The sequence below is a fragment of the Pollachius pollachius genome (assembly GCF_949987615.1).
Source record: "Pollachius pollachius genome assembly, chromosome: 11".
Taxonomy (NCBI): domain Eukaryota; kingdom Metazoa; phylum Chordata; class Actinopteri; order Gadiformes; family Gadidae; genus Pollachius; species Pollachius pollachius.
The window spans coordinates 18,178,586-18,191,942 of record NC_136944.1 but is presented as its reverse complement, the minus strand read 5'-3'; the positions used below and the strand labels follow the sequence as shown (position 1 = coordinate 18,191,942).

The window sequence follows — 13,357 nt, the reverse complement described above, 5'->3', positions numbered from 1 at the left end:
TCATTTTCACAAATTAATCATCCGATTATAACTTATAACTATAATTTAGATAGTTCGCCATATTACCCTCAAATTTGGATGTAAAAATGCATAAACGAGTTATCCAACTACACATTAGATTGTAAGGGGGAGGGTTGATATATGTATATCTGCTTTACGGAGATGAACGAGTAAAAAACACCGGATAAACCCGAGCATGCGCGGAATGCGCGAGCGTACTACGTCACGGATGCTGCAGAAGAACAGGTCCATCCATTAGGCTGTTATTGTTTTAACATAGCAGCAATGAAGCGCAGATTGTTTATTCTTAAACACATGCAAATCTGACTGCTAATTCCAACATGGCGCTGTTTGTGACGATATTTCCATACCGCTAAACGATGGCGTCATTGGATTCTGCCGCGTCATCAGAGGGTATGTTGACCGTGAAATAATGCAATCTAGCCTTTCAGTATAAATATATTCATATTTGTTTAGAAAATGCAGACAAGAACATTCTTATACTTGGAGCGAAATCATCACTGAAATTACAACTCGATACTGTCAAGTTAGCTTAGAAATTGTAGTAAATAGCATCATTAACAACTAAAAACTATGTTTTAAAGGAAACGTACACAGTATAAAATACAATATAGATCTGCACAGACAGGTTTTTATGTATAGGTCTGTGTTATGAATACTACTAATAGTGAATACTTACGATAAACATGAAGAGCTGTCTGGATGACTAACCGCGTGTTCCTCAGGCCGGCCGGCGCTGCGTCTGGTTCTGCTGGGGAGGACGGGCTCGGGCCGCAGCGCCAGCGCCAACACCATCCTGGGGCGCTACGCCTTCCCTTCCTCCGCCTCCCCCCGCTCCCTCACCCACCACTGCCAGACGCACAGCGGGACCGCGATGGGTCGGAACCTGGACGTGACCGACACGCCAGGGCTCTTCCACACGGGCCTCTCCCCGCAGGAGGTGACAGAGGAGCTCCTCCGGGGCCTCCTGGTCCTGGCCGCCCCGGGACCCCACGCCCTCCTGGTGACCCTGCGGCTGGGCCGCTACACCCAGGAGGAGCGGCGGGCACTGGGGTGGCTGAGGGCCGTGCTGGGGCCCCGGGCCCCCGAGTTCACCCTGCTTCTCCTCACCTGGGGGGAGGAGGGGCTGCAGGGCCGCGGGCCTGAGGACTTCCTGGAGGAGAGCGAGGAGCTGAGGGTGTTCGCAGGGAGCTGCCGCGGCGGATGGCACCTGCTGGAGAACAGGGGAGGAGAGGGCGGCCGGGAGGAGCAGGGGCAGGTGCAGAAGCTCCTGGAGAAGGTGGAGAGGATGGTGGACGAGAACGGGGGGGGGTTCTATAGCAACGAGATGCTCCGGGATGCAGAGGGGTCCGTCCGGGAGGTGCAGGAGGAGAGGATTCCGGGAGGCGAAAAAAGCTGGGAGGACCTAGGAGAGGAGGAGGCGAGGAGAGGGGGACGAGGGGAGGTGGGGACGAGGAGAGGAGGGAGAGAGGAAAGGAGGGGAGAGGAGAGGAGATGGAGAAGCGTGGATGATAGAGGGAGAAGAGAGGAGGAGGAGAAGAAGAGGGAGGAGGAGGCAGCCAGGTGCAAAGAGGAGAGGGAGTTCTGGTCCGAGCTGTTGACGGCGGTGGGGAGGGGGGCAGCGGAGGGGGCGGGGCTATTAGAGAAGGGGGAGGGGCAAGCGGGGAAGAGGCCTGGGATAGGAAAGGCCCTGAAGAAGGTCAGTACCATGGCAACCTCGCCACTGTCGGTCACCTCGGCGGCCAGAGCGGTGGAAGGGGCCATGAGGGAGGGGGGGAGGGTCTTATTCAAACACCGCAAGACGCTCCGGCCCTGATGCCCTGCGTGCGTGCTCGTGTGTTCTACGGATGTGCACAGAAGTGATTAACCCTCATACTTACTCATGGACAAACTCATTCTGCACTTTAAGGAAACCTCTATATTACAACAAGACACTTCAAAATATATCATCTTGTGACATCACAGTGGTCAAGTGGTCCAACCATTTGTTTGTTTGAGCCAAGTTGCCGCCATGACCCCATTTGTGCATCCCTGGCAGAAGCGACCAACATGTTGTTCCTCTTGTGGCCTATAGGTGGCTCAAGGTGGTTGTGGCCAGCATTCTAACTGAATGGGGAGTGGACAATGAGTAGTGAATACGTTTACTCTATTTTCTGTTTCTATCTCATTGGCTAGTTCCTCTACATATTATGTATTTTGAGAGGTCCCGTTTTATTTAATCAACAAATTATTCTAATTTATTTTGGACATATGCTTACTATGCAGGCCATTCAATTCCTGCCGTCAATGTGCCAAATAATGATTGTTTAAGCTGCAAGATGCAAAAGAGCTCCCATAATGGTGGTGCCCGTTAAGTTAAAACCATTGTTTCATGGACACCACATCTGGTTTCCTCAGATGATTTTCTCAAAGACAAAACCATTTTCACCAGCTTGTTAACAATTCTTGGACCGAAACTAAACCACGGTGGGTATCCTTGTTTGTGTACCTGGTTTGTGTGTGACATCCTGGTGTGTCACTCTAACAACTCAACCACACCTTGTTAACACAGCATCCATCTTGAAGAAGACGAGTCCATTAATTTAGTTCAGGGTGAATATAACACACACACAGGGTCTTAGTTCAAACTAAATCTGAGGCAATACAAGGATTATGTTGATCATTGGTGGTTTCATGAAATACAGTTTAGTGCGGGCAGTTTAGCATGAGAGATGTTTACGAACATTGATACAATTTAAGTAACATACTTTGGAGTGAAAAATGCGACACTTCTCGACATATAAAGACGTTCAATTTTGAAAGGAATAGAGTACTTTACACATCAGGTGAACATTTTATCAACAGTTTATCTTCAAAACAAATTTTTACTGCTTTCAGTTGTCTCTATGGACACAGTTGGCAAGTTAGGGAAGGAAACGGCCTACAAAAGTGATGAAATGCAGTTTAACACTCAGTATTTTTTATAATAAAAGTTATACACAGACACGCAATCACACCTGTTGTAGCTTCGGTAACAAAATATATCAATGCGAACACTCACACTGAAACACACACATACATACACACACACAGCTGTTGTCACTTAGGTAACCAAATATATCAATACACACGCACTCTGAAACACAAACACACACACTCTCACTCACAGACTTAAGACATCAGAGGCATGGCCCTCCACTCATCAAGGCACTAATCCATCGCGGGGGGGGGTGGGGACACCAGTCCATCTAGACGGGCATAGGCAGACCCATCTTTCCACTCCCTCGGAGAACTGAGAAGCGAAACCACAGAAGAAGAAACCATGAGGAACTACAAGCACTGGGACTATTATGATGCTATGTATTGTTATATGGTTAAAGACATTCAGAATTAAATACTTTATATATTATAAATGTTATTCACGCATATTCTGTTTACTCGGTTAATAAACACATTTTTCAGTATTAGAAATTGATTATTACTATACACACAGATTATTAAAAAGAGTACATGATTACAATAATATAAATTGTTAATAATATAAATAATCTGGTAATTTAGCATAACGGGAAGAATATCTTCTTCCGCATCAAAACTGAAGTCATCTGGTCCATCCCAAGACATGTGAGCTCATATTATAAACTGGTTGGCGAATGAACGACCCCTCACCCCGGGTGATGTAGAGGTAGAAGAAGTCGCAGTAGAAGAAGGTCTGGACGACGCCAGACACCACGGCGATCTGGTCGAAGAAACCCTCCGTGTGGTAGCGCCACACCCAGTTGGCCAGGTACAAGGCGCGGTACAGCCCCAGGAAGAACAGGTAGTGGGTGGTGATGGACTCGGCCTCGCCCGTGTTGGTGATCATGAACAGCTGGGGCATGATGGCCACCGCCTCCAGGAAGATGGAGAACGTCCACAAGATCTGGAGAGGAGAGATGGGGGGGGGGGGGGGGGGGGGCTTATGTTGATAAAACAGGAGGAAAACGGAGCATATAGCAAATTACACCCAAAAAGACACAGACCACAGAAAATACCTTGAAAAGAGTTTTCAGGATTCAATAAGTAGAGAGTACCGTAAATAATCCTTCTGCATTTTCTTGTCAATTGTATTACGTCTTCCCAGGTAAACAAGGCTGCTGCAATAGTACAAGGTTAATGGTCGGAGTATAAGAACGCCGTTATATTGAACCCTTATGATAATGCCCTCATTTCTTATGCTGTTAATATTTCAAACAAACGTTTTAAACGCAATGGTCAACATATTGTCAGACCTTAATGTCTGCTGTAGGTGGGGGGGATATCATGTGTTTACATGTTCCAACGCCACGTCAAAAAGCATTTCCTGTACCCACTGTAAATGGACAATAAATATGACCTGTATCCGAGCGCGTGTGCGTTGGAACGGGCGTGCGAAGCGGCATTCTCCCTGGTAACAGTGGGTACCTCTAGTGGCGTGAAGACGTAGTTCTCCAGGAAGGACAGCCCGACGACAGGGATGAGGAGGAACTCCAGGCGGAAGGTGTCGTGTTCGGAGGTGGAGGTACTCCTGAAGCGCATGTAGATGAGGTAGACGGTGGCATAGGACAGAGAGAGGAACACCACCTGGAGAGAGAGAGAGAGGGGGGGGGAAGGATTCTCTCTTGATCTGCTCTTCTGTAGTGGTAACTCAAGTGCACACTCTTGAGTCACAACTATAAGGACAGACATGGGTTTAAGAATCAGTGTGTGTTATACTTGTGTTTGAGTTTGTATGAGGGTTTATACCTTCATAATGGTGTTGTAGGCAGAGATGTAGACGGTGAACAGGTCGAGGTACCGGCTGGTGAAGACCACCGCGAACAGAACCTGCGACTTACCGGAGATTCCTGCAGGAAAAACATGTCAACACGTCACTAACATGTTTAAACGTCAGGCTCAATAAGCAATAATCATACCTGTTACGTGTAATTAAGATTTCAGATTCTGATTTTCACCCGACAGCTCACGCATGGGTGTTTTACTAATGAACACATTAAGTGCAGCAGCACACGGGACAATTAATGGTGGATAAACGTCACTTTATGCCACGTAGCGCCTAGCCTGTCCTGCAGGCACCCCGCTGTACAGTAAAAACATCATAACACAGACTCGCTGCCCCAGATAGCAAAGGCTCGAGGTATTTGACAACATGCGCACAGCCTCGCTTACACGCCTAGACAGTGACATGTAGGCAACCAAAATAAACGACGACACGTTAAGGGTTGTGGTGATTATGGCCGTATAGTGGACCCAAACCTAGACGCCCCCAAATGCCCCCCGACATACCAGCGCAGGATCGGCTTCTCCAGATCTTCAGAAAAAGAATGAGCATCGCCACGACGTGGGACACGTCACCGGCTAGACGAAATATGTTCATGGTGAAATAATCGACCACTCAGATGCACTTTGAATCCAACTATCAAGTCCGTATGTGGTAGCAGAGGCTTGACCCAGACAGAAACAAAGTACCCTGAACTTCTGATACGATCAAGGAGACGCAACAAGAGACAAATGTAAACCGTAGATACGCGTTGAGGTTCTTCTGCGACGTGGACTGACGGCTTCTGGTGCAGACGGTCGCAAAGCCGATGAGATATTAAAGAAAGTCGGCAGGCGGATTCCTGTGCAGCCGCAGCGGGTCCAGGCGTCCACAGAAGTCGGTTGTGTGGCGGTGACGTGGCTGACAGCGGCAGGGGAGGAAGCGAGGTGGAATTGGGAGACTGGGGGAGGCTCGGCTAGCTGGTGGGCTGGTCCAGGTCCATCTTAACCAGCTGCTAAACAGACCGCCAGATGGCGCCCTACTGCAGTCTGAACATGGACCGAGTCCGAAGCGTTGTGTGTCGCTGAAGCAACATCCACAGTGCCAGGTCTGACTGAAGCTAGCCGGTTAGCATAGCTGACCTATGTATGCTTTGTATGCATTATGAGCCTTAGCCTAAGGGTAGCAGCAGTAATCGGGTCTGATTACAGGCTATTTATAAATCTCTCTCCTCGACCCCAAGCTAACCTCGCTAACCACTAGCATCAGGATGTGAACCAGTTTTCCCTTTTCATACTCTCTCTCTCTCACACACACACACACACACACACACACACACACACACACACACACACACACACACACACACACACAGTTTCCATATTCCATATCGAAAATGGAGGCTCAGGAAACACTTTTAACTCTGTTTCTCTGTTTCAAACTGAAATGGTCTTGTATGTGTAGGAGAGGAGTAGGGGGAGGTATGAGTGGAAGAGGAGGAGAGGGGTGGAAAGAGAAAGAGGGAAAGGTGAGTTCTGGAGGAGTAGAGGATTAGAAGAAGATCAGTCTTCAGGTCTCCATGCTAGTGCGGTGGGGTGAGGCAGCAGAGGGTGGCAGGAGGAGTGAGAGGCTGCATGCAGTCCATCCCTTCCAGCACTAGAACCTCCTCCTCTACCCTTCTGATCCAGTGGACCACTGAGGAGATGATCTACCAGCCCACCGTGACCCTACCTCCACGAGGCTATGGAATGAGAGATCTTTTGATACAGGTTATGAGAGTTCGGATGAACACATGGCGAGAATCTAAACCGGCTCCTGGTCTCTCAACTCCTCTGGCCCCCTCTTCTTACCTCTCCTCTCATCACCGCCTCCTCTTCATAGGAGATGGACACAGCAGATTTGACTGGACAGTGCACATCTCCTCCTCCCCTCCTTCTATGGGATTGCGCTGGTGTGGGGAGTGGAGGACAAAGTTCCTCTCCTCTCCTCCTCCACCCCTCCTACTATAGAGTTGTGCTGGTGTGGAGGACAGAGTTAACAGACAGGATTACAGCCAGAGGACAGCGGAGGCAGCGAAGGAGAAAATAAAGGATTTTCTCAGAGGAGGGATAGCCAAGGAAAGATTGACTAAACAGAACTCTGGGAAAATGAACATGGAACCTTTGAGCTGAACTGAAAAAGAGTGATTTTGACCTTTAGCAAGTCAGAGTTTGGACAGGTATAAAGGTAAGCACTCTTCCTCCTTCCTGTAAACATTGTCATATAAAACCTGAGTTAACATATTTATCGTTGGATAACTAATCCACCACTTAATTTTCTCTTGTAATGTAATTGTTTCATCAAACTATAAAGAGGTTTCCTGGTTAGATCTTGTTTGTAAAAATCGAAATTAAAAAGTGATAGAACAACCAACTTGTTGTCGTTGGTTATTTAATATTAAGATAATCATTTAGCGATATTGGAGAGGAAATGGGTGTCTCATAGCAACAGAAGGACGCCCAGCAGGTAAACACTGTACTGATGATTACATTTATGAATTGATGACGAGTTCTGTAGTTGGTTTGGATAAGTAAGGTAAACATTCACAAACATCATCATCTTTCAATCAGGGTTATCATATATAAGAAATACTGCGTCACATTGACAGATGCTTGTCATGTACAAGCTTATTATATGCACACTCCTGCGTGGTAATGCCTACGGATGACCGGGTCTTAAAGATATCTGACAGAGGTCTTCTAAAGGCCGTCTTTCATACGGTTCAACCATCAATACCTCAACATGTATTGATCAATACAACCATCGCTACCTCAAATTTATCAATACAATACAACCATCACTACCTGAACCAGACAACCAGACAACCAGATGTCCAGATGCGACCTGCAAACATGGATGAACAGGTTTCTAATGGGACCGTGGAGGTGGTTGAAACTGGTTTAGTCTGGAGTGGTTTGTAATTGGTTTAAATGGGGTGTCTTATTGGTGGAGTTGTGTGTGTGTGAATGAGTGTATGGATGATTGTTCAAATTTGTGTATGTATGCGTGTGAATGTGAGGTTCAAAGTAGGGGTTATTAAAAGTGATTAAAATGTTTTTTATCATAAAGAACAATAAAACAAACAAACCCACCTGGATCCATCCATCCATCCATCCATTATCTGTCCATCCACCCTCAATATACCATCCATCCATCCATTCAACTCTCTCTATCACTGAATCATCTCTATTCTCTACATAAATGTATCTTTTCATCCATCCATCTCCAGCAACCCCTCTCTCTATCTCGCTCCCTCTCTCTAGAGAGGGAGGTCATTAAGGAGCAGGTAGGGGTTGGACAGCACAGAGACAGGTCATTAAGGAGCAGGTAGGGGTTAGACATTACAGAGACAGGTCATTAAGGAGCAGGTAGGGGTTAGACAGTACAGAGACAGGTCATTAAGGAGCAGGTAGGGGTTGGACAGCACAGAGACAGGTCATTAAGGAGCAGGTAGGGGTTAGACAGTACAGAGACAGGTCATTAAGGAGCAGGTAGGGGTTAGACAGTACAGAGAAAGGTCATTAAGGAGCAAGTAGGGGTTAGACAGTACAGAGAGAGGTCATTAAGGAGCAGGTAGATGTTAGACAGCACAGAGACAGGTCATTAAGGAGCAGGTAGGGGTTAGACAGCACAGAGACAGGTCATTAAGGAGCAGGTAGGGGTTAGACAGTACAGGGACAGGTCATTAAGGAGCAGTTTGGTGTTAGGGGTCATCTTGTGTACATGGGGATCAAACCCAGAACCTTTTGGTTTGGTCCAGCTTTGTGACCATTCGTCTGCTGCTTGCTGCTGTATACAAGACGGATGGATGATTTCAATAATTCTTCCAGTAGGAAGCTTGTTTCAGTGTTTGTCTGTCTGTGTGTCTTGCTGTCTGTCCGACTGCCGGGACATTGGAGCAGCTGGTCTGTGGTACTAGGGGGCTGACCAGGGCCACCGGGGCCCCTGTGTCCAGAGCGTGGCCCCTGGGAGCCACTGCCAGGGGTGATGGGAACAAGACGATCCAGCAGGTTTGTTTTCAAGATTCTTCTTCATTGATAAAATACTCAATTGTAAAATGATCAATTGATCCACCTTCCTGTCTATCGGTCTGTCTTTTTATCAGACTCTATGTGTCTGTCATTGTTTTTGGGAAGTTCCTGCGGTGTGTTTGGTTATAATCTCTAAATCCATCCTGAGAGCAATCCTCTTCACCTTCTCAGCCACTAATCCTCGTGTGACACCTCAACACGGCCTTCCTCCGAGTAGGGAGCTAACTGGGGCCTTGCTAGCTAACTCTGTCCATGCAAGATATTAAGCCTGAACTTCAGTATATATACACACATAAATTAACACACATATATATATATATATATATATATATATATATATATACACATAAATATACAAACATATACACACACACACACTCACGCAAATATATACACACATTATACATATATATATACATATATACATACACATATATACCTAATTTACAGTGTTTTGAAAGGCTTGTAACACCTTCCAATCATCATTTGATACAATTTTGTTATGTATTAAAATTGAGCCTGTATTAAAATCATATTTTTATTCCCTCCACCATAAGGCCCATGTTGGATAACAGAGTTAATACTGCTCCCATAATCTGATTCCACCCGCTGCATAAAGGGCACAGAGAAGGTGCTCATCCCTAGCTCTGAGCCTGCAGGCTAACGGGGAGCTAAGGAGTGACTCAACACAAATGTAATGCATATACATATGTGTGTGTATATAGGTGTGTGTGTACATATGTTTGTATAAATCTTTGTGTATACTGTTTATGTGGGTGTAACAGGTCATATAATGGGTGCTTTAGGAGTATATATGTGGGGTTTAAAATAATTGTTAACAGATTTTTGCCAATACATTTGTTATATGATAATGGTTTGATTCTCTCGTAGTCTACGTCGACGAAGTTGCGCGTTATGTGTGGTGTCAGTATCGATCCCTCTAACGTCAGGGAGCTGTCCTCCAGGTTCAGCCTGGGCTCCGTCGTCCTCCAAGAAGACGAGCACCGTAAGGTCTCCAGCCAGGGTCTCCTGAACGGCCACAACTCCCCGCCGCGCTCCTCCACCCCGTCCTTAGCCACCGGCAGGGAGGAGCAGCGGGGAGGGATGAGGAGCTCCAGCGGCCGGGGCCCGACGCGGGGCCCCTCCGGTCAGCTGCGGAGTCGCTTCGTGAAGAAGAGCGGCCACTGCAACGTGGTGTTCAGCAACCTGGAGGACTGGAGCCAGCGCTACATGGCCGACCTCTTCACCACCTGCGTGGACATCCGCTGGCGCCACCTGCTGCTGCTCTTCTGCATCAGCTTCCTGCTCTCCTGGCTCTTCTTCGGGCTGGTCTTCTACCTGGTGTCCCTGGCCCACGGGGACTTCCAGAACCCGTCTGAAGTGTCGCCGGCGGGAGCGGCCCACGGACCGGACCCCCTGCTCCCCCCGGTCCCGGGGGGTCAGAGGGAGCGCATGCCGTGCCTCCTCCACGTGCACGGCCTCCTGGGCGCGCTGCTGTTCTCCATGGAGACCCAGACCACCATCGGCTACGGCTGGCGCTGCGTGACGGAGGAGTGCCCGGTGGCCGTGGCGACGGTGGTGGTGCAGTCGGTCGTGGGCTGCATCCTCGACTCCTTCATGATCGGCACCATCATGGCCAAGATGGCGCGGCCCAAGAAGCGGAACCAGACGCTGATGTTCTCGCGGAACGCCGTGATCGCGCTGCGCGACGGCCGCCTCTGCCTCATGTGGCGGGTGGGGAACCTGCGGCACTCCCACATCGTGGAGGCCCACGTGCGCGCCCAGCTCCTCCGGCCCTACGTCACGGAGGAGGGCGAGTTCGTCCCCCTGGAGCAGATGGACCTGAACGTGGGCTACGACGAGGGCACCGACCGCATCTTCCTCGTTTCGCCGCTCGTCATCGTCCACGAGATCGACAAGGACAGCCCGCTGTACTCGCTGAGCCGGGCCGACCTGGAGGCAGAGCACTTTGAGATCGTGGTCATCCTGGAGGGCATGGTGGAGGCCACGGCCATGTCCACCCAGTTCCGCAGCTCCTACCTGGCCCGCGAGGTCTTCTGGGGCCACCGCTTCGAGCCCGTGATCTGCGAGGACCGCGACCGCTACAGGGTGGACTACTCGCGCTTCCACCAGACCTACGAGGTGCCGTCCACGCCGCACCTCAGCGCCAAGGAGCTGGACGAGGCCGCCAGCCGGCCCCCCTCCGCCGGGACGCGGCCGCCGTCGGCCAAGGAGGCGCCGAGCTCGTTCTGCTACGACAACGAGGTGGCGCTGATCTGCGGCGAGGACGACGACGACGAAGACGACGACGAGAACGACATCTTTGACTTGCGCCGGACGCTGTCGCCGGGGGGGAGGCGGGAGGAGAGGAGGACCTCGGTGACCGTGGACCTCCAGAAGGCGGGACAGGACTCGGCTGCTATGACGACGGGCAGCCAGAGCTTGATGTGCGTGCTGGACATGGACAACCACCAGAGGGAGTTCGATATGCTGCAGACGGCAATTCCGCTCGATCCGCAGTCCTACAAGAGCGAGCAGGAGATGTAGAGGACGGGGACGACTGCTCGGGGGTTGTTCTTAGCCTTGCTTCTGTTGGTTGATATTTGGGGTTGGAGAGTGGCACATATCTATTTTACTGTATGGTGGAGAAACTAGAAAACTGATTGATTATTAAACCATGATGAGCCGTATTGAGGCAGTGGTCATTCAAGAAATTAGATTTTGCTAAGAAGTGAACTTGATTCTGACTGAAGTACTCATTCTCCATCACATAAAAACAACATTAAGACAAGATACACATGAGGGTTGTCTGATTAATGCTCAAATGCTCCTCTATTTTCAAGTCCCTGAGAGGCCAAAATGTAAGGACTGAAAACCGTTGTTCTTGAACTTGAATATGTGATGATTCTGTGTGTGTGTGTCTGTGTGTGTGTCTGTGTGTGTGTGTGTGTGTGTGTGTCTGTCTGTCTGTGTGTCTTTGTCTGTCTCTTCTTTCAAATGCTACTATATTAATATTTTAGTTTTCTTGAGGGTTACAAATATTCAGGTAGTACAAATTGCTAAACATCCACATTAAGCACAACAAAAACTTGATATTGATCATATCGTAAGAGCACAGTCACTTTGCTACCAGTAGCTAGTATTGATTTTTTTGATATAGCATACTGTAAGTGCTCACTAATGTCCCTGCTTATACACAAAGCCCGGGTTGAGAAGCCCATTTTGGACTAAATGCTTAAAATAAAAAATTATAAAGCACTTTAATTGTTATTGTTAATAAATATTTATACAAATTATATTCGTCTCTTTATTTTGAAAGATGAATTGCACAACACCCTATGGAAAATGTTAGGCGACGGCGATGGAGTTTTCAGACCACTAGTGCCCTCTACTGGTGGTGAGGGTTTACTGCTTATTTGTGTTGGTTGCTTTCAGTTTCATAGAGGAAATCAGGGACCAGGAAATACACTTCACGGCAGCTGTACAGACGGCCTTTAACCAGCAGACAGGGGTGGTTTTTGTTATTTGATTTGCTTCAGTGCCGCCTAACGCTCGTTTCCCCAGGACATCTCATTTTATTTACCCATTAATAGAATAGACAATAACAAATGTGATATAAATAGAACGGATGGATCAGAAGTATCGCGATGTTAACTTTGGGGTCAGAACGACAGACAGCAAAAATAGGTCAGGGCCAACTATCATCGAATTGTTTTGGCTGAAGTCACACACAAAATATTAATCAGATAAGTAGTTTTGGACCAACAGTAGGAATGGTCTCAATTTACTAGGAGACTAAACTTGTCAAGTAGAGACTAGAGTTATTTATTAGCAAATAAACATTTAAAAAAAATTAAAACTCTTCACGGAGAACAGGTAATTACGGAGGGATGTTGAAAGCACCACCCACCGTTGTTTGAAGAGCATTTTTTTAATTCCATGAAGTCAGTTTACAGAAAACTAACCCATCAAGCTTCATCCTGATAATATTCATGGTTTGGCGTCAATCTATTAACTGAATCTCAGCCTCTCGTGGCGTCGGGGTGAACTGCATCGTGGGTGTGTGTCCTGAGTGGCCCGTGGCGTTGCCCTCTCCGCTGTCCAGCCAGATGGCTCCCTCTGGCAATCCTCCTCCCAATCTAGATTAAGATCACACACACACGCACATACTCAGACACACACACACACACACACACACACACACACACACACACACACACACACACACACACACACACACACACACACACGCACACACACTCACCCACACTTATTTAATGTGCAAATACACGTCACAGTTTCACTAAGCTCTTTGTAAATTTGTGCGTTCGAGTTTCGCGTTACGTTGCTGACGGTGATATAAGACGGCAGCATTCTGTGAAACACGGAGGATCCAGCGAACCTCGGGATTAAAACACAGCAGGGGGAGGGGCTCAGATTAAAGTATTTATACCACAAAGTCAAACATAGAGAGACAAAGAGACAGAGAGAGAGCGACATTGACAGAGAG

At 48.0% G+C, this 13,357-nt stretch overlaps 3 protein-coding genes across 3 annotated transcripts; 2 read left to right on the top strand and 1 right to left on the bottom strand.

Annotated features, from left to right (window-relative positions):
• Window positions 1–380: 380 nt before the first annotated feature.
• LOC307082159 (GTPase IMAP family member 7) lies at window positions 381–1,997 on the top strand (the record flags this gene model as incomplete). Its single annotated transcript, XM_079745636.1, has 2 exons — window positions 381–414; window positions 747–1,997. The coding sequence occupies 2 exons, from the start codon at window positions 381–383 to the stop codon at window positions 1,835–1,837; spliced, it is 1,125 nt and encodes a 374-aa protein (XP_079601762.1). The 3' UTR covers window positions 1,838–1,997.
• A 558-nt stretch (window positions 1,998–2,555) lies between these two features.
• On the bottom strand, window positions 2,556–5,706 carry kdelr3 (KDEL endoplasmic reticulum protein retention receptor 3). The gene is made up of 5 exons (XM_079745715.1): window positions 5,305–5,706; window positions 4,765–4,865; window positions 4,444–4,602; window positions 3,670–3,922; window positions 2,556–3,292 (listed from the first exon to the last, which is right to left on the bottom strand). Exons 1-5 carry the CDS (start codon window positions 5,393–5,395, stop codon window positions 3,249–3,251), a joined length of 648 nt encoding a protein of 215 aa, XP_079601841.1. The 5' UTR covers window positions 5,396–5,706; the 3' UTR covers window positions 2,556–3,248.
• A 3,097-nt stretch (window positions 5,707–8,803) lies between these two features.
• Window positions 8,804–11,394, top strand: kcnj4 (potassium inwardly rectifying channel subfamily J member 4; the record flags this gene model as incomplete). Its single annotated transcript, XM_079746167.1, has 2 exons — window positions 8,804–8,826; window positions 9,813–11,394. 2 exons carry the CDS (start codon window positions 8,804–8,806, stop codon window positions 11,392–11,394), a joined length of 1,605 nt encoding a protein of 534 aa, XP_079602293.1.
• Between the last annotated feature and the right edge of the window lie 1,963 nt (window positions 11,395–13,357).